Consider the following 20,681-nt stretch of genomic DNA (forward strand, 5'->3'; position numbering starts at 1 on the left):
AACTGAACCACAGGGCCAACAGCTCTTACATACAGTATTTGCTGTCCAGGTGAAAGACATAATGAAACAAACGTGGTGACTCCAAACACTGCCAACAGTTATCAAGTAACCTGAATTTAAACACAATCCTGAAATTGGGTGAATTACGTTTGCCGATAAACATGGCCTATTGTATTTTGGGGGATGTCAACATTTGCCACTGGAGGGCAGTAATACAGAAGACGATGAGCAGTCCATTTTTGAAGTTAAGCCCTCAAATTTTTTCCCTGTTAGAATGTTATAGCTAGTTATTGTAATTCAGAAGCTAGATTTACTCTAGTGCCAAATCCATTTAAAGTCTAGGAGGTCAGTGGAATTCAGTCTATGGGGGATAAAGACTCTGCCATTGGCAAACAGTCAGCGACACTGCACAACTATTTAAAAAGGGTTATTTTCAGGTTGAGAAGAAATTATTGCAAAATGCTACCTTCCATTCATATGAGCAGGTAGCATAGTTAGCATACAAATATTGGTGGTTGCAGTAATATATGTTTCTAGTTGTAATGCAGGGAATTAGTTACATTGACATGAACATAGGGGACGACATCCATACTAGCTTTATGTTCTGATTTTCACCTAAACATAGTGTGGAATGCCACAATAACCCTTAATCTAAAGGGAGAGATTATATTTGTTGTTAGTTTGTCTAAGATAATAGTATTAATACATGTATTGTTTTTCTAATAATTTTCTTTATTTTAATTACGTTTTATGAATTGTTTTTCCAATTTTTATTTATTTGTTAGTTGTTTGTGTTTTTTTTTATAAATATAATAACCTTGATGAAGATATAATACATGTTTATTTTTATTTTCTTCCAGATCCTTTTTATTTGCACTCCTGGTCAGACATAAAATGATGAGTTAGTCATTGGTTAGTCATTGTGAACTATAAACAACAGTCTTATCTAAGCAAACATCATTGATAACGAGAAAAACTGATAGCTTGTATATCCCTACGTCTTTGGAACACTGAAACACAAATTTAGAATGGGAATGATATTAATTTCTGATATTAGTGTCTTGTGTTTTTCTTAGTCTGGATGAATAGCTTTTTCCAGGGGGAGCGCAACAATTGCTTCAGGCTCATGATCCTGGTTGATTAGATTATAGAAACCTGTGTATGTCTTGATTAACAGTAAGACACTGCTAGGATCATTATTTCTAACATTATGTCAATGTCATTGAGCTAAAATTAGTTTAGCATTCGAGCCAATAAAAAAATTAAATAAACTCTACATCGTCATATATTTATTTAGTGATATGCTCTCTGTTAACTGTTGGTTTATTTGAAACACAGTCAAACATTTTGATTGTGGTCATACAATATTGTTTTTGCCATATGAAGTAATTAAATCCTGTAGCCAAATTAAAACACTGTAACATGAAGCTTTATGTAAGCTGTGTGTATTACAGTTTAAAGGTCTATTTCATTATTCTACAAAGGAATATTAGGTTGTTCTTCACCCTTCAAGTTGTCTATGGTCCAGGATAAATTGTAATCCCTGGTTTAGTCATCTTTAAAGAGGTATTGTTAACTTAAACCACCTGTAAGGGCATGTTTAGTTAAATAAGTCACTTTAAATCAACTTAATATTAATCAAAGGTTAGGATTTCAAAACATTAGCTATGCTTGCACGCAAGTTTGATATTTGAAATTGAGTGCAGTTTCTCCCAGTTTGTGTACTAGGCATGGTAAGGAATAATCTAATATTACTTTTGATAATAGTGAATTAGTCCTTTAATATGAAAGTTAGTAGTTAGCACCATGTGTCAGCTATTTGGACTGGTGCCCCACAAAGCAAATAAGCAATGCTTCCCATGGTTCCACATATCCTACAATCACATCCTGTTTCTATCCTGACCACACCTTATAGTCATGAGTTTACTGCACTGTAGTTTATCCTGGGTTCTTTGAGATGTACGTTAATGTCATCAAAGTGAGTCTGTCAAAGCTAAGCTCATCAACATGTTTTCATTTAGACATTTTCTGAGAGAAATCAATAGATTAGCTTGAGTACATCAGAGGAGCTCTGACAGTTTGCATTATTATTGCTGCAGTTGTGTTTTAGGTCATTCACATAGATCCCTTTTTGGATTAGTAAGAGATAGCCCCACCCATTTAAGAACAGGTCAAAACACTTATGTATATATACTTAGCTGGGCAGGTTGGAAAGTTGCTAGTCAATTGACATTTTGCTCCTACTTGTAGCTGGAATATTACATACACACTGTAGTAAACAAACTACTTTCACAACAGGATTGTGGGCTACTGTTGTTTTTACTCATCTAAGGACTTTGAATAAGGTAAGACATAATATTTTAGACTATTAGCTTTGGTTTAAATTGTATTATTTTAGGCATTATATTATATTGCTTTTCCATAGCCATCAAATCGAAATTTATTTTCTTCAACTGTTGAACATTTATTCAAGAGGAGTAGCCTATAGTCTATTGCTCTTCATAATAATGTTATTGCATATTATTTAATTCATGGTTGGTTGTTAGACTCAAATATATACCAATTTGATACAAGAATCGAGTTAACATTCCAAACATATGCCAAGGCACTGACCATATCTTCTACAGGTTTCAACTGTGGTCAAGATGGGCAATGAGCATTCCAAAAACACGGTATTGTTGAAATCAGCCTACTTTAAAGGCATGTGTAATATTTGGAATGATAACTGGAACAGTTGTTTGATTTTTAACCAAATGGAAGTGTTTACTTTCTAGTAGAAGTGGCTTTATATTTTCGGGGTATTACTTGTCCAAAATGCAGTAATGATGGTGACTTGTGAAAAGTGATGAAATGACTGATGTGATGAGAAGAGAATTGTTCTTCCCTTAGAGTGAACTGCCTCATGAGAAGCACCAGAATGGAGGATTGAATGGCCATGCTATGAGCATCTCATCCAATGACCCGGAGAATGATGGTAAGTATTTAACAAATCAAATCAATTTCATGTGTGGCTTTGAGTATTGTCATGTATTTTTTTGATATTTTGTAAATTTCACCCAATTTTCCTCCTTTGCTCAATTTCATCATACCCTATTGTATCTACTGTAGCCAAGTGTCTTCGCAACAACTTGCAACAGATTCAAGAGAGTCTTCCTCCTAGACATCCATCACATTCATTTAGCTTCTATCCCAAACTGTTTGTCCAACCAGCCAGACGCATGGGTCAACATGTGTGACGGCACGCTCACTCATCTGATTATCAGATGTAGAAATCCTTGCTGATAATACCTCCCTTCTCCCCGGGCATTTATGGCATTAGTTTACATTAGACTGTTGTCAGCTAGCTGCACAGTCAGGACAGGAACTGTGGTTAGCTTGCTGCTTCAGAATAGCTTCTTAGACCTCTGTCACCACCTGTGAGGTGCAGAGTATTTTACCCTCTAATTTCTTCAGCTGCCATCTGATTGTTACCCCATGATCAATACCCAAAACACTGGCCTCAACTGGTTGCAACACCTCAGTATATACATATAGCTAGATGTTAAAGTTTAGCTCTAATATGACAGTAGCAGTCGCTGGCCTTGCAATCAATTGTTGGATTAGTCAGGATCAATTTAAATCTGTCATAAGTCTCTGTAAATAGTCTCTACTGCTGGGTGGTGATCACTGTTAACTATAGGCGTAGCCTTTAAAGGAAGAAGAACAGATGTTTGATCTGTCAATGTGTATATAGTCTCACTGGATAGACAGTCAAGTATCAGGATTTGCAGGCCTTGTGGGGTTAAAGTATTGATATTATTAATCCATTCCATATGAGCAATTAGTTTCACACCAACTAATGTCTCAAGTAGCATGTTAGTTTCACATACAGATCAAGGAAAAGCTGTGCTAACACTGAGCTTAGGGTAATGACCCTAGCAATACAGTGATTAGTCATAGGGACAATATTGATAGGAAACTCCTTTGGTAAAGTTTCATACTATTTACAACACTAAATTATGTATTACATAACATCTAATAGATCATATAAAGCTTGGTAAAGCCCGGTACTTTATTTCCTGTCACACCAACCAATTGACCTAACTCTTGCAGTTACCTGTGAAACAGCTGTGGAGCAGAACAGTACACCTCCCTTACTGCCTCCCTCTGCTGAGCCAGCTATAGTGGAGCCAGACAGCAGCTGCCCTGGGCTTGAGGTTGTGAAAGAGGAGCCTGTCATCAAGACGGTTCCACAAGCAGAACCAGAGACTCACGATGCTAAAAGTCAAACCACACCGGAGCCTGAACCAGCCCCTCAAGAGAAAGAGCCTAAAAATGATTTGAAAGAAAAAGTAAACATCTTCAATAAGCTACTCAAGAAAAAGGTTAAGCCTCAGCCCACACCCAACCCTGATCCAGACCCTAAAATGGAGGAGGCCGTAGAGGAAAAGGCTGCTGAGGACAGTAAGAGTTCCCCAGTAAATCCGACTGTCTCTGAGAAAGTGACTGAGGGGATCCAGGCTGTAAGTATCCAGGCTGTAAGTATCCAGGCTGTTAGTGATGACTTCTTAATGGATTGGCATGAGTTTCCTTTCTTTTTTATCGTTGTGCCCAAATATTAAAATCTACAGTAAATTGTTTATCACGGTAATGTAAGATATACTGTTAATTTGTAACATTCACTTACAGTAATATCACGGAATCAACAGGTAATTCTTAAATTTCCCAGTGTATAACAAAACATTCTATGAATCTAACAAGCATCCCTGTTAATTCTTATTACAAAGGAGACAAGTGAAGGCATCATTTCCTTGTCATCTTCCACTGAACCGGATTGGGAAATCTTGAAGGCTCCACATTTGTTTCCATTGCAACTGGAAGTCAGATTCCCATTTCAGGAGGCTGAGTGTGAACTTCCACCACTGCCTGATTTGTCTGTGGCAGATGGCAGTGAAATAACCACTGAAGCCTATGAGGAGCAGCTTACGGACAAGAGTGTCAGCCCAAAGCATTGTATCAGCCCACCCAAAAAGGAAACAACAGACCTGGTTATCGGTGAAGATGTCACAGAAGAAAGACCTGCAGGGGAAAACAATGCATCCGAAGACAAGCTGGAAGAGACTGCAGATGTTCATGATAATGTTCCTGCCATAGAGTCAGCCATGGCAGAAGAACTAGAAGAGCTTGAAAAAATAGCAGATATTCTTAAAGATGTAGCAGCTACAGAGTCAGCAATGGCTGAAGAACTGGAATCGAGCCCAACTAGTACTGAGCAGCCCACGGTGGGAAGTGCAAACCCACCTGAAATGATGGAAGAACCACAAGGGATAAAAGATGTTGATACTACCGAATCAGAACAATCTGAATCCAGTCCGTTTCAAAAAGAGAGGTGCAGCTCTCTTTATGTGATGTTGGAGAAGTATGGAAGTAAATCTAATCATGCAAAGGCAATTCTTAAAGAACATCTGTCTGAAAATCAAGAGGTCCCAGCTGAAACAGAGACTTTAAATGTGGACGAAGACACCACTACCCAATTAGAGGACATTTGTCAGTCTGAAGAAACCATAACACAAGAAAAGCAAGACCACAAGGAGTATGAAGACAAAAGAATGATCAAGACATTTCCTGGAGATTCTACAGCATCACTGAGGTTGCTAAGCCATCTACAATCAGCCTGTATGAAAATCATTAAAGAGTCAACATATAGGCCTATCAGTGTGGAGGCTGGGGTGTCTACAGAGGGACGCACCATTTACATTACACTCACAGTCAGTCTGGGAGAGAGAACTACATCAAAATAGCCAGGTGCGAATAAAGAGCATCTAGATTGCACTGTGAAGAAATTATTATTCCACTGTGAAAAATGCATATATTTGCTGAATTGAAGTACCGTTTGTTGTTTTGTTAAACTTATTTGATTAAGTTACATGGTTTGAATATTTTTTTTTTATCATACCTTCGATGTTTGCTATTAAATCTGGTTCAACAGATTCTTTTACAGTTTTTCTCAATCACAGGCAAGCCTTTTTAGGTGAATGCTGTCATTTTCAAAAGAGGTTTACTCAAAACTTGACTTGGTGATGTTTAGATAAATTGGTTAACTATCAAAAACTGCAGGATTATCGAACCATACTCTCATTTTTGCATATTTCATTGAATATTCTAGAATTAGTAAAATAAGAACATTTTGGGCAGGGATTATTTCTCAGTAACATAACATTTCATTTAATGAATTCTAATACCTTAGAGTTTGCATTGGATAAGCACAAATACAATCCCGAAAATCAACAACAGGGACCATTGTGGAGGAATATGTACACACTAAGGCAAAGGTCTATAATGGAATGTCACACAAATTGTGTAGAACAATGTTGTTGCTTTTCGCAACGCTGTTCACAAAACCCACATTTATGTGGCATTTGGCACAACAGTAATTGCAGTGTGAATATATAGCTGCTTTCTCCAAACATAAATTAATAAAAACCTAGTGATACTGTCAAAGCTGTAAAATCATGACTGTTTGCAAAAAGATAAAGACAGTGAAGTGAATAGTTATGTGAAAAATTTGAAAATACAAATATGAAATGTGCCAAAATATGGGTAATTGTCCTTTCATTTAATTTTCATGAAACCGTATGCATCAAATCAGATTAATATAAATATTTAGAAGTAAGCACAATCTGGGCAGGATTCATTCACTGGTGCCAATTCAATTCCACATATTCAATACACATGCCCATATGCTTACAGCTTTCTACACCTGGAAGAGAAAGATATTGCTCTGTGTCTAGGTGGAAACTTTAGCTCTCATGATTATTGCATACTTCTGTCTTTTTGTATTCTTTTATTTATTGAAGACAATTGAATTCACAGTTTTGCAAAAATGAGTCTATGAAACACAGGTAATTACTTTTTCAGACAGATAATGTATTTAGGCATTGCATCTTAGTAAGTTTGTTGGTGGTACAGTCAACAACAACTCCCAAAACCAAACCACATACCAAAACTGAACCAAACAAAGGATTCCCCTAAAGGAACACAAAACAATATCTTAATCACAGAGTAGATATTTAATATTCCAAATTAACCAACAGTTTTATTTTATTTTATCAAAATGAAATGTTGGGGGTTGGGGGGTGCCTTTTGGGTTCACTTCTCAAAAATAATTTTTATAGATTATTTGAATAACCCTTTCACATAGTATCTCAAATAACCTGTAGGGGTTCCCCCACAGTACAACCACTGAAAGCATTTGCAGACAGTACCAAAAAGGCTTTTATGAGGAAGTGCAGGTTGGAATGTATTCATGTTTTACTTGTATCTGCTCCTATGTATATTTACTATTCGTATTAAATTCAATTATATATTTAAATATTGTACCAGTGTGTATATCAGTCTGTTAAGTTTATATAGAGGGGGTTTGGGATGTGCAGACATATTAGATAGAGTCAACTGTTGGTCCGGCTGAACAGATGGTATTGTTCAATAACTGGAGCCAAGCCCAGATGATGAATGAGCATTGTTTAATTAAAAATCATATTGTAAGGAATATTCAGTAGATTTAATATCACTGGATAAGTATCGGGATGTTCTTCGAAAATCACCATCCACAAATATTGCATTTGAGTTCGCTGACATTTCACACAGCAAAAAGACAGAAGTGTCTAACATTGCTGAATATCAATGAGTGTGGGGTGGAAACCAACATTAATAAAAGGATGATTGTTGATGTTGCCCTGAGTAGGCAGAGGCACGGTTGGAATTGTGCTCCCATCTCAGTGCCTCATATAACAGACTGGTTGCTTGCATATGATCTGCACAGCTCCAACACATTCCCCCTTCTGATTCCTGTTGGTTGTCTATAGGAGCCGCGTGCTGAGGCGAGACAGGATCCAGATACTTTGGAGGAGCCTCCCAACCCTATTCTAGAGGAAGAGGAGGTCAAACACCCTGATATTGACCAGGAAAGCATTCACCTACAGGAAAAACTAGAGGAAAGCCAAGCGACTGAGAGTCAAGCAGATAAGAATTCAGTTATGAACTTCTTCAAAACACTAGTAAGTATACATTTCCATTTGATTGAATTTATTTTAAATAACTGAGTTGTTTTAACAGTTAGTTCCAGAATTCAATTGACATGTTTGCCTCATGGTTGTTTAAAAAAAAAAAAAATTACAATACATTTCTATAAAAGAGGAATAATACTTCAAACATTTGTAACCTTTGACAAAAACACTTGTTGCCTTTTAAAACATTACAAACACTATCGAAGGATAATCATTTATTTAGTATTAAAAAGAAAGATTGCCATAATGCTATGGTAATTCTGTCCAAGACTCTGAATATCACTGTGGTATGTATGGTCATTCTAATCTTCTGTTCAGGAGCACAGAAATAAAATGAGAAACAGTCCATCAGTGATATCTTTGTATGAACGTATACTGTAGCATTGTCAGTAATCTTGGTCACTGTGCGTGAAAATGTGCATAGAAGCGGCTTGAGGCAATAAAAGAGTGACCACTTTTGAAAGGAATCATTACACAGGCAGCTATTGTCTTTTCTCTTCATCATGCCTTCTTTTGGAATCATGCCTCCTTAAAGAGTTAACATATAGCCCCAGTTCCATGCTAATCAAATCCTTTGAACATGCGGGAATGTGGTGGTCTTTTGTTCATCTCGTAGTCTGAGCTCACAAGGGAGGCCTGTGCCATTGGAAGTTGAGATGCGTGAAGACAGAGCAAGGGCAGGCCTACGCCATCTCCGGAGCACAATGGCTGTCACAATAAGAGAGCATGTACTGTATGTGCGTTTGCCATGGACCTCTTTGTGTGGTATCGGTTAGAAAATATGTAAATAGCCATATTAAAAACTGAAAGTCATCTGTGTTACGGAAATGTCACTGTTCCCTGTATGTCATTTGTCAAAATAAACACCTTGAGATTGCAGTAATGGTTAGCATTTTGTTTCTGAGATTCCCAAAAGTGTGTCTGTAGATTCTCTAAAGATTATCTGATGACATTTTACCTATCTACTAACCCTAAGCCTTAACCTAACCTCTATCCAAACCCTAACCCTAACCTTAACCCTAAACCTTATTCTTGACCTAACCCTAACCTTAGCAAGCAATTCATCATCAAAATATAGTTAACTAAAGGCTTTTTGAATGCTTGTTGATAGTATTACTAAATACAGAACATCTACAGAAAGACATTGGTACTCCCAAAATAAAGTGCAACCCAATATTGTACTGTCTGTATTACAACATTCAAGATTGTACACAGCCACTCAATATGTGCTTGTATGTTACTCAGATGACTCCTACCAAAAAAAACAAGCAAGACAGCACAACCCCTGATGTTGCAACAGACCAGGTAAACATATCTTGTTATTTACAGCATAATACATTAGGCAAAAGCATTAGATTAATGCAACCCTGTGTCTGAAAACTTTGGGACGCTGTGTAAAACGTAACAAAAACAGAGTGCAATGATGTAAAAATAATTTCAACTATAGAAAATAGTACAAAACAACCTATCAATTGTTGAAACTGTGAAATGTTATTGTTCCTTGAAATATATATGCCCATTTGATGCCAGCAACAAGTTACAAAATCTGGGACAGGGATAACAAAAGACCGGAAAAGTTGTGTAATGCTACAAAAAACCTGGTGGAACATCTCACAACTAATTAGGTTAATTGGCAACAGGTCAGTAACATGATTGGGCATAAAAATAGCATCCCAGAGAGGATGAGTCTATCAGAAGTTAAGATGGGGAGGGGTTCACCACTCTGTGAAAGACTGCCCAGGCAAAATAAAGTTGCAAAGAGTTTGGGGATCTCATCATCTAAAGTACACAAAATCATTAAAAGATTTAGAGGATCCAGAGTAATCTCTGTACGCAAGAGACAAAGCCGAAAACCAATATTGGATAATGATTTGATTTGATATTGGATGGCCATGATCTTCGGGCCCTCAGGCGGCACTGCATTAAAAAAGACATGATTCTGTATTGGACATCACTTCATGGAACTCTTCTGATAACTATTGTCTGTGAACACAGTATGTCGCTGCATCCACAAATGCAAGTTAAAACTCTACCATGCAAAGAAGAAACCATATATAAACAAGATCTAAAAATACGTCTTCCTTCTTTGGTCCCGAGCTCATTTAGGAGGCAAAGTGGAAAACTCTCCTGTTGTCTGACAAATCCAAATGTGAAATAATTTTTGGGAATCATGGATGCCGCGTCCTCTGGGCTAAAGAGGAGAGGGACCTTCTGGCCTGTTATAAGCAGACATTGCAAAAGCCAGCATCTGTGATGGTATGGGGGTGCATTAGTGCACATGGCACGGGTCACTTGCACATCTGTAAAGGTACCATTAATGCTGAACAATACATACAGGTTTTGGAGCAACATACGCTGCCATTCAGATGACATCTTTTTCAAGGAAGGCTTTGTTTATTTCAGCAAGACGAAGCCAAACCACATTCTGCACATAATACAACAGCATGGCTCTGTAGTAAAAGAGTCTGGGTGCTAAACTGGCCTGCCTGCAGTCCAGACCTGTCACCCATTGAAAACATTTGGTGCATTATGAAACGAAAAATACGACAAAGGAGACCCTGAACTGTGAAATCCTATATCAAGCAAGAATGGGAATACATTTCATATTCAAAACAACAGCATTTGGTCTCCTCAGTTCCCAGACCATTAAAGAGCATTGTTATAACAAGAGATGATGCAACACAGTGGTAAACATGCCCCTGTCCCAATTCTGAAAAAATATGTTACTGGCATTAAATTCTAAATGGGTATGTATCTTTCCATAAATAATAAAATTGTTCAGTTTCAACATTTGATATGTTGTCTTTGTACTATTTTCAATTAAATACAGGGATAAATTATTTGCATTCTGTTTTTATTTGCATTTTACGCAGCGTCCCAACTTTTTTAGAAACAGGGTTGTACGTATACAATTATATAGAGATCCTACATTTTTACAATTTCTGTGTGTAAGGCTAATATAATGCCTTTGGGGAAGCCATCTTATAATAATAATGAAAGCTTTTCTTGCCACAGCCTTACTTTACCTTCAGTAGAAAGACAACATCTTTCTCACTGCTTACACCAACAAAGGTGAAATATTAACAACAGAAGCATCTCATTCTCAAAATGTATCATCTTCATCACCATGAGGTGTCATTCAACATTAACATTAACATCTAGTGTACGTTTTAATGATGTTACGTTTCAGTTGCAACATATTAACCAGTGAGTGGAATGCTTGTGGTTTAATGATACTGGTTTAGAATACAGCAGAAAAACTCCCTGTTATCGAATACCAATTATGTCCGATACTGTCTGAGTTAAACAAGCCAATGATTCTTCAACCTGAAACAAGTAGTTAGTGTTGTCAGCAGTCTGCCGTAACAACATAATCTTCTGTAATGTTGTCAGAAGCTCAATTGGTTACATAGTGTGTCTACAAGAAAAATGTAGCAAGATATGCCACAGCCGGTCTTAACTATTGTTTGTTCTTGTCACAAGTCACAGAAGGAACCCCACCCAACAGCGACAACTACTGTGAGTACTGAATACTGTGAATAAATAAGACTGAGGTTGAGGAGCCGAAGGATACCGTCTCATTGCATTCCGGTTCTGACAACCTAGAACCCATCTTCAAGAAACATATCAAGTTCTAGATTTGCACTTTAGTCATGTGGCTGACGCTCTTCACCAGAACAACTTACACTAATTTGGGGATTCCCTTTGATCTTAAAACCAGAAGGAATGATCTGTTCAATCATAGTATTTTCTGAACTACAGCCATATCTATACGGTAGTATATGTACTTTCTGGACACTGCATAGTATGTATATTTATTGAATATAACATTTTGTGAATCAAGTAACATACAGTTAATTTGCAAACTATTCAGACCCTTTCACTTTTTATACATTTTGTTAACATACTGACAAATTCTAAATTGGATTAAATAGATGTTTGTCCTCATCAGTCTACATTCAATACCCAATGATGGCAAGGCAAAAACCTTTTAGAAATGATAGCAAATTTATTAAAACATACAAAACAGAAATATCACAGTGACATAATCACACTGTTTGTGAGCCATATGACTGTGACTGACCTGTGTTGAGCTTCAACTTATTGTAAAGGGGGAAGTTATTGCATTTCTATATTTTGTATATTCTGTAGAGAATGAAAGTATTTGTGGACATTAGAAAAAATACCATACATTGTAAGCCTATCTCGGGTGGGAAGTTATTTAAACTTTTTGAGAGTTTTCTGCAGATCGGTGATGCAGGAGGCATAGCGTTTTTACAAACAATTCTAAATGCTCGACACTGGCAAATTTATTGTTTGTGTGTAGAGGGATCTACATATGTATTCAATGTTATGGCTTTAGTTCAAATGAGGGAGACAAGCCTAACCTTTAAACATTGTTTTTTCAATTGCTTGTTACAGTGCCACCAACTGACCAATATTTTGTTCTGTAAATGCAGGATCACTATGACCTACTTCATTTGTCCAAATTTTGCCAAAATTGTTTCAGTGGTGTCGGAGATATAAGTAGCATTTGTGCAGAGAGAGATCCATGGTCCTTTCACCTTTTTCATAGTAGGTGAAAACTAGTAGCCTATGTACTAGCTGTAGTGCATACCGGTTAATTACTACTTCATACAGTACAAACTAGCTCGTAGGCAACCTACAAGCTTCAGATGAAAAATGTATTTTCACCACCTGGGCTGCTGTAGTGTTATTTGACAAAGACACAAATATAACGGCATTCCGTGTGGCTATAGGGTTTTTTGTGGATTAACAGGCAGAATTTTATTAAGGCTAACAATGTAGCTGAGCCAGCCAGTCATATTAAACAACAGTGAATAATGTTCTGGATTACCAGTGAAGCAGATGTAACATTGAATACGTACCAGTATTCAGCACACAAGACATTGATTGAATAGTTTACACCAAAAGCTAGCTATCTAACTAACCAGTTGATAGTTGGCTAACATGAAGTTTCACAAAATATTCTCCAGCTAGTTGCTGACATGTATACAACCGATCAAAAGGAGCTAATGTTGAGAAGACACGCTTAAGGGCACGCAGACTATTTTCGGGTGGAATGATTACAACTTTATGAAGCAATCTGTTTGTGCCCACTGGTTACTAGAAATATCTGCTACTATTAAATAACGACACCCTTTCCAAGAGGTAAGCGTGGCTGTATCAGCCACAACCATCTGCAGAATAGTCCACCAGCCAAGCTAAAGATACTTGAATGCCAGGTGCAAAAACAGTAGGTAGCATTGAAAACAGGATGTCATCAAATTGTGCGAAATACCTTGACCTAATATGTTCCAAATCTAATTAGTAATAAGGACCCTTAATGGCTCATGAGTGTCCCTTTCACAATTACTAAATACATATTTTTTTGTGCTGTTAACTGGTTATTTTTAAAAAGTAAAATTTGTATACCTTTTCCATTGTGCTTTTCTCTGGCGTAGGTTGCACAAGTAGTTGATGCTCCAACAGCAGCCAAAGGAGGAATGTCATACCCACCACCCCCACCTCCAGCTCCAGTGCCACCTAAAATGGAGGTTAAAGCAGAACTAGCAGCCCAACCTGTGACAAACTCACCAAAGGAAGAACAAAAGGGTGCTGCTAAAGAGCCAGATGCCACCAAGCCTAAAGTCAGCAGCCCATTCAGCAAACTTTTTAGCAAAAAGGTAGGCCAATTCCTGCACCACACAGCAATTTCAATAAATAAATATGAACATAATATAATTTCTACACTGTATCTGTCAGATTTTAACAGTTTAATATTAATTTGAGGCACTGCTTGGCCTCAAGTCTAAAGTCAAAGTTAAGTCAACTCGTGGAGCCAGTGCCCCTGCCGAGCCTGCAGCAGCGGTAATGACAATTCAGCCATTTTGAAACTAACATTAAAGCTCACTGTGACATCTATCATTTAATCTAACTATATTAAAACCATTACATTTTGTGGATAAGAACCCACCCCATACAGAATGCTGCCCTTTCTCTTGAGCAGATAGTCAGTGCAGAAACCAAACGAAGCAGTCTTTTAATGTTACACTTTCAGCAAAATGTTCTGGAGTTTCATTGCTGATGTGATTCTCAATGAGGAATCAACAGCCTTTTAAACAGGGCTGAAATCAGCTGAACTGAGTCATGGCCTGTGGAGAATGGACTACATCTGCACAAAATTGTTAACCCTATTGCATAGAAACAACATCTGAAATACTCTAATTCATTTAAACCACAACTGTTACCACACAAAGAAACAACCGTTATAACACCAGACCGACTTTTCATTTCATTACTTCAATCTTTCAAATCAATCACGGTGACTTGTCATGCAGCCCAACATATTTAGTGTACTATAGGTCAGGTCCAGATCAACAGCGTTCTGCTTTCCCACAGACAGCAGAGACAGTGGAGCCCCTGACAGTTCTTGAAGTACAGGTAAAAAACAGAGAACAATTTAAGCACGTTCCATCCTCACCGTGCCACCTGTTTCTCTTTCTGTCGGGTTGCATGGCGAATAAGGGTGTTCAGCTACTTTACAAGTTACTGTAGTCAGTCAAAGTTGTAGTACATTCATCTCATCCATCTCATAAATATGGTGTTCCTACGTGGCAAAGCACATAATCTCTTTCCAGAGTAGATATATGTATCCCCCTCTTCTTTGTCTTAGTGGTTTGGTGGGTTCTTGTCTGTTGCTTTCAGGTGGTGGACTTGAGTTTCTCATGGGTCCTAACATCTCCCTTAATCCTGATCATGGTTCATAATTAAGTCTTTGTTTATGCTGTTTTGACCAAGAAGATAGACGCCTCAAAGACGGCCACCCTGGAGGCCTCAGCAAAGCCAGAACCACTGTCACCTTCACTGGAGGAGGACAAGAAGGCTGCTTCAACAAAAGCTTCTTCTTTTGCCTCCATTTCCCTTTTCAAGCCCAAGGTAAGGCAGACATGAATACTCTTTCTTCATTTTGGTCCCCAATGGGAATGACATATGAAACAATTTTGTAAAACCGGAACATTTGTAAATGTGACAAAAAATAATGCAATGGTGTGATAATTTGAGGACCTGCTAAACCAAATGGCCTCAAAAGTCCAGGTGGCCTCAACAAGCGGAGTCCGATTCCTCAAGAAACCTTTCAAAGGGGTAAATGATGATATCTGCCAGCGAGTGTGGAATTAACAAGTCCTCATTATATTCAGCTTATGCTGGTATTACTAATTTACACAGTGTTGGAGCAACAATTACTTTGTGAGAGCACCAGTTAATGAAATTTGTCATTCGGTATTCAGCCAAAGCAGTTTTTACATTTATCCAGGAGTTCCGTCATACAACCTCCTATTTCATAGCATCAACTGAGCTTTTCATTTATGCTTTTGTATTCTGCCATCGATGTATTAATTTTGGGGAGGAAATGTCATAATACAGCTTTAGATTAAGCCTAGGATCCTCAAAAGCAACATGGTTTCAGGAGTAAATGTTTGATGAAATTGGAATCAATAGTATAATCCATTTTGGTAAGATATGTTACATTAGGTCACATGACATTACATTGGGCTACCAAAGAAATTGCAGTGGTACCGTGTTTGACGAAAAACATGATATGTTAAGAATTTATCAAAATGTTTGACATGTTACGAATCTGCAAAATGTATGATTATTTTATTAATTTGCAAAACGTTTGATGTCACAAATTCCATGGTTAACGTTAGTGTTAGGATTAAGCATCCATTTCTAACGGTTAAGGTAACGGTTACTTTTGGGAAAGGCTTAAAAATATGTACATTTTTCAAACTCAACCATTGGAGTCCTAGTTTGAGAATTAACCACCTGTCCACAATTTAAAAACTTACAATCTAATTAAATCTAAAACAACATCACTGCTACTGGTGGCCTTACCACATATAACATATTGTACTAATTAAAGTCTCCCAGCAAATCATAGCAAACTTATCATATACTAATTTTAGAGTCTCAGATTTACATATTCTCTGCTACCTCTGGTCTATGACACCAGACTGTCGATAGACATGCAATTTGTCCTAATTCAATCAGGCTGCTGAGCCCAAAAAGGAAGCTCCTGCCCAAGCTGCAGAAGTCATAGCTGGCCCAAGTGTAGCCAAGGAGGAACCAAAGATCCCTGAAGCCCCTGCTGTGAACAGCAAGCCTGTGTCAGGGCCCCCCGAGGATGGGGAGAATACCCCTGTCCTCTCTAAGAGGCTGGAGAAGAGGAACTCCATCCATTTGTTCTTCAAAAACCTGGTAGGCTTAACTAGCCAATTGTGCCCTTAATCACCAGCAGATGGCCCTGTTTTCTAAACTCACCATGAGGTCAAAATATCATGCTGAAATTGTGAAAATTATTATATCGTTCTATTTGTTGCCCCATGTCTCATTTATCAATGTCAAATGTATTTGATATTAATTCAGAACAATTTGTAAAATGTATTTCTCGCTTTGGCAATACTTTTTTGTGTTTATCAGTGGCAAAATCTCTTGCTTGATTTCATGTTTTAACAATGAAATTAAATGTGAGGAAGTCCAATGGGTGATGAATACTTCTGTGAGGAACTATTAATCATTCATATTTCAAGGGTCAAAATTTCAAGGGTCAAAGGAGTCAAATCTGCCTTTCTTTTTCTTACAGGGGAAACGCCAGTCAGATGCAGGAGTACAAACAGAACCAGAGAAGACCAAATAAGAAAGAAAATGCCACTTAATTCTTCATGTACCATATTTCTGCCCCTAAAAAATCTTCTGGAAATGAACTTTTGATTTGTTTGATCAACTGATCGCTGTGGTGATAAAAGCATGTGCTTGAGGGAAAGAGGATAAACTGTGGACTGGCTTGGTCTAGTCTTTGTTGAGGATTTAAGATAGGTGTTTGTTGTGAAGGAGGTCATATATATTTGTTGTTTTAAAGGTTTGAGAGGTAGAGGAAATAGTGTACTTTGACTTATTTTCTATAGCCTTTGCTTTCAAACGTGATCTCTTTTTTTCTGTAAATGATACATTTACACTGGTTTTAGAGATTAATATACTGTATCTAATAATCTAATGCAATGTATAACTTGATGTTTTATTATTTCACTTTGTTTACCTACATAACTAGTCTGAAAGAATTAATAGTACACAAAATGGTTTCACATATGTTTGTAGAATGGTTTGGAGAAGAGATGGATGAAACTCAGCTTGAGATATACATGTTTATACTCAACATGTAATGAAGGATTTGGCGAAATGGTTCCTGTTCATGACAAGATAATAATATTTTCCCTAAACATGTGCACTTTACAATGTACTATTTTAAAGGAATGGTGCACTAATGCGAAATTAGTGCACCAATCCTTAAATTACAATTTATGATTATAATCTTACATGGAGAGACATCACAATCACTACATTTGTTGGACTACACATAAACTACACAGATTATCTGGTAGTCTACAACTAATGCTGCACAGCCATGAATAACATTTCATTGACTAAGAATGGTAATTAGCTGTCCTCCATCATGAAATCAAGAATAGGACTATAGATTAGTCTCAGATTGGTGTCACATATATCTTAGACACCACTTTCACAATGTTTATTTAACTTGGGTGAATGATTGTTCTTGCAACACCTAACTACACTGATTGGCCAGTTGGAGGCACTATAAGCGATCAAAAAAGCTAACTTGGCAAAGTCATGCCTATTTCGCCATTTAATCTGAAATCATATAATTCTGTACATTGGTCTGACTCCATATATTCCAACAATCCATAAGGTCCTAAATGTTGAATCGCCATTCTTAAATTTCTGAAAATCTGACAAAATGCTACTTTTCTGTGAATAGCCAATCAACAGAAAATCGGATATACCACATTAATGGACAAAGTTGTTGAACACAATATATTTCAAATTGGTACCTAAGACAAAATGGCTGCTACTCACCATGAACTTTGTATGAGCGTGGTCTGGCCCATGGATGCAAATCAATCAATCATGGATATTTTCATATAGTATCAAAATGTGGTACACCTATTGTAAACACTGTCAAGACTCAACATGACCATTCTATAAGTGGCACAGGTTTATGTAGCTTCATCTCTTTGACTCAAAGTGAAAACATTTGGCACACATGCTCAGGGATATTAGTCATGCGATATCTCAGACAACAATGGTGCAGTTTTGACTAAAAAGGTGAAATTGTCTTCTCATAGAAATCCCACATTTACAAAACTATACTGAGTGGACAAGGGGCGTTGCATCATAAGGGGGGGGTCAACGTGGTACTCTTGTCTTGTTTTAATTTGATTGCACTTCTTTACATACATTATGTGTGCTTGTATGAAATCTTATTCATTTTGGTGATGATGTCTATTTATTTCTGTATCTATGTGGACTGAATCTGCAAATAGATTACTTCCTGTGCCAACCTTCACAGATATGCTACGATATTAACAAACTATTTGTTTATTAAATCTATATATCTCTAACTGTATGAAGAAAATATGTTTACAGCATTTGTTTCCTTGTTCCTTGAATTAATCATATTTCTTTTGCGTTAATTTAAATGAAGTACTATATTGAGTGAACGTTATCGTCAAACAGGATTAACAAGTGCTACACTGACTGAAATGGACATGACCCAACAAGTTTATCTTGCATGATTGAAGTAGGAAGCCAAGTTGTCTTATATTTTGAGCCACACCTCATTGAAAATATAAATCTAAATTGAGACTTAGAGAAGAAAAATATTCACAGGCAAATGTTATTACTAGATAATCTGAAGTACTGTGAGCATGCTTGTACGATAAAGATTATATTTATCCTTAAGTATCTTATGAGTAAAAAGAATACAAATATGTACATGAACAGTCTGGACAACAAGTATTTGATACACTGCCGATTTTGCAGGTTTTCCTACTTACAAGGCATGTAGAGGTCTGTAAGACGGAATCTAAAACAAAAATCCAGAAAATCACATTGTATGATTTTAAAATAATTAATTTGCATTTTATTGCATGACATAAGTATTTGATCACCTACCAACCAGTAAGAATTCTGCCTCTCACAGACCTGTAAGTTCTTCTTTAAGATGCCCTCCTGTTCTCCACTCATTACCTGTATTAACTGCACCTGTTTGAACTTGTTACCTGTCCACACACTCAATCAAACTGACTCCAACCTCTCCACAATGGCCCAAACCAGAGAGCTGTGTAAGAACATCAGGGTTAAATTGTAGACCTGCACAAGGCTGGGATGGGCTACAGGACAATAGGCAAGCAGCTTGGTGAGAAGGCAACAACTGTTGGCGCAATTATTAGAACATGGAAGAAGTTCAAGATGATGGTCAATCTCCCTTGATCTGGGGCCCCATGCAAGATCTCATCTCGTGGGGCATCAATGATCATGAGGAAGGTGAGGGATCAGCCCAGAACTACACGGCAGGACCTGGTCAATGACTAAAAATCCTGCAGCGCATGCAAGGTCCCCCTGCTCAAGTCAGCGCATGTCCAGGCCCGTCTGAAATTTGCCAATGACCATCTGGATGATCCAGAGAAGGAATGGGAGAAGGTCATGTGGTCTGATGAGACAGAAATAGAGCTTTTTGGTCTAAACTCCACTTGCCGTGTTTGGAGGAAGAAGAAAGATGAGTACAACCCCAAGAACACCATCCCAACTGTGAAGCATGGAGGTGGAAACATCATTCTTTGGGGATGCTTTTCTGCAAAAGGGACAGGACGACTGCACCATATTGAAGGGAGGATGGATGGGGCCATGTATCACAAGATTTTGGCCAACAACCTTCTTCCCTCAGTAAGAGCATTGAAGAAGGGTCGTGGCTGGGTCTTCCAGCATGACAATGGCCCGAAACACACAACCAGGGCAACTAAGGACTGGCTCCGTAAGGAGCATCTCAACGTCCTGTAGTGGCCTAGCCAGTCTCCAGACCTGAACCCAATAGAAAATCTTTGGAGGGAGCTGAAAGTCCTTATTGCCCAGCGACAGCCCCGAAACCTGAAGTATCTAGAGATCCTGTAGGAAGGAGTGGGCCAAAATCCCTGCTGCAGTGTGTGCAAACCTGGTCAAGAACTACAGGAAACGTATGATCTCTGTAATTGCAAACAAAGGTTTCTGTACCAAATATTAAGTTCTGCTTTTCTGATGTATCAAATTCTTATGTAATGCAATAAAATGCAAATGAATTACTTAAAAATCATGCAATATGATTTGTTTTAGATTCCGTCACTCACAGTTGAATAGTACATATGATAAAAATTATAGACTTCTACATGCTTTGTAAGTGGGAAAACCTGCAAAACCGGCAGTGTATCAAATACTTGTTCTCCCCACTGTATATTCAGACCCTTTCAAATGATTCTCCAAATTAAGCTTAGATATATTCTGTGTCCTTTGATCATTCTTGAAATGTCTCTTGAACTTGATTGAAGTCCACTCAATCATCAAAAGCAGTTGATTGGAAATTATTTAGAAAGGTACACACCTATCCATATAAGGTCCCACACTTTATGGTGCATTTTAGAGCAAAATTCAGAGTGCTCAGAACCTCAGAATGAGGTGATCACTAAATTGATTCTAAAAAAGTATTTTTGTTTTGTCATTATGGGTCGTTGTGTCTAGTTCAAT

The 20,681-nt window shown here is 37.6% G+C and overlaps 1 protein-coding gene across 1 annotated transcript; it reads left to right on the plus strand.

Moving 5' to 3' along the window:
* Positions 1-1,968: 1,968 nt before the first annotated feature.
* Positions 1,969-18,531, plus strand: bcas1 (brain enriched myelin associated protein 1). Its single transcript, XM_020051379.2, has 14 exons — positions 1,969-2,345; positions 2,628-2,672; positions 2,890-2,974; positions 4,093-4,517; positions 7,845-8,036; positions 9,291-9,350; positions 11,061-11,117; positions 11,529-11,564; positions 13,511-13,732; positions 14,448-14,489; positions 14,847-14,984; positions 15,111-15,191; positions 16,101-16,307; positions 16,693-18,531. Exons 2-14 carry the CDS (start codon positions 2,646-2,648, stop codon positions 16,744-16,746), a joined length of 1,626 nt encoding a protein of 541 aa, XP_019906938.1. The 5' UTR covers positions 1,969-2,345; positions 2,628-2,645; the 3' UTR covers positions 16,747-18,531.
* Positions 18,532-20,681: the final 2,150 nt, after the last annotated feature.

Source organism: Esox lucius, chromosome 12, assembly GCF_011004845.1.
Source record: "Esox lucius isolate fEsoLuc1 chromosome 12, fEsoLuc1.pri, whole genome shotgun sequence".
NCBI classification, from domain to species: Eukaryota; Metazoa; Chordata; class Actinopteri; order Esociformes; family Esocidae; genus Esox; species Esox lucius.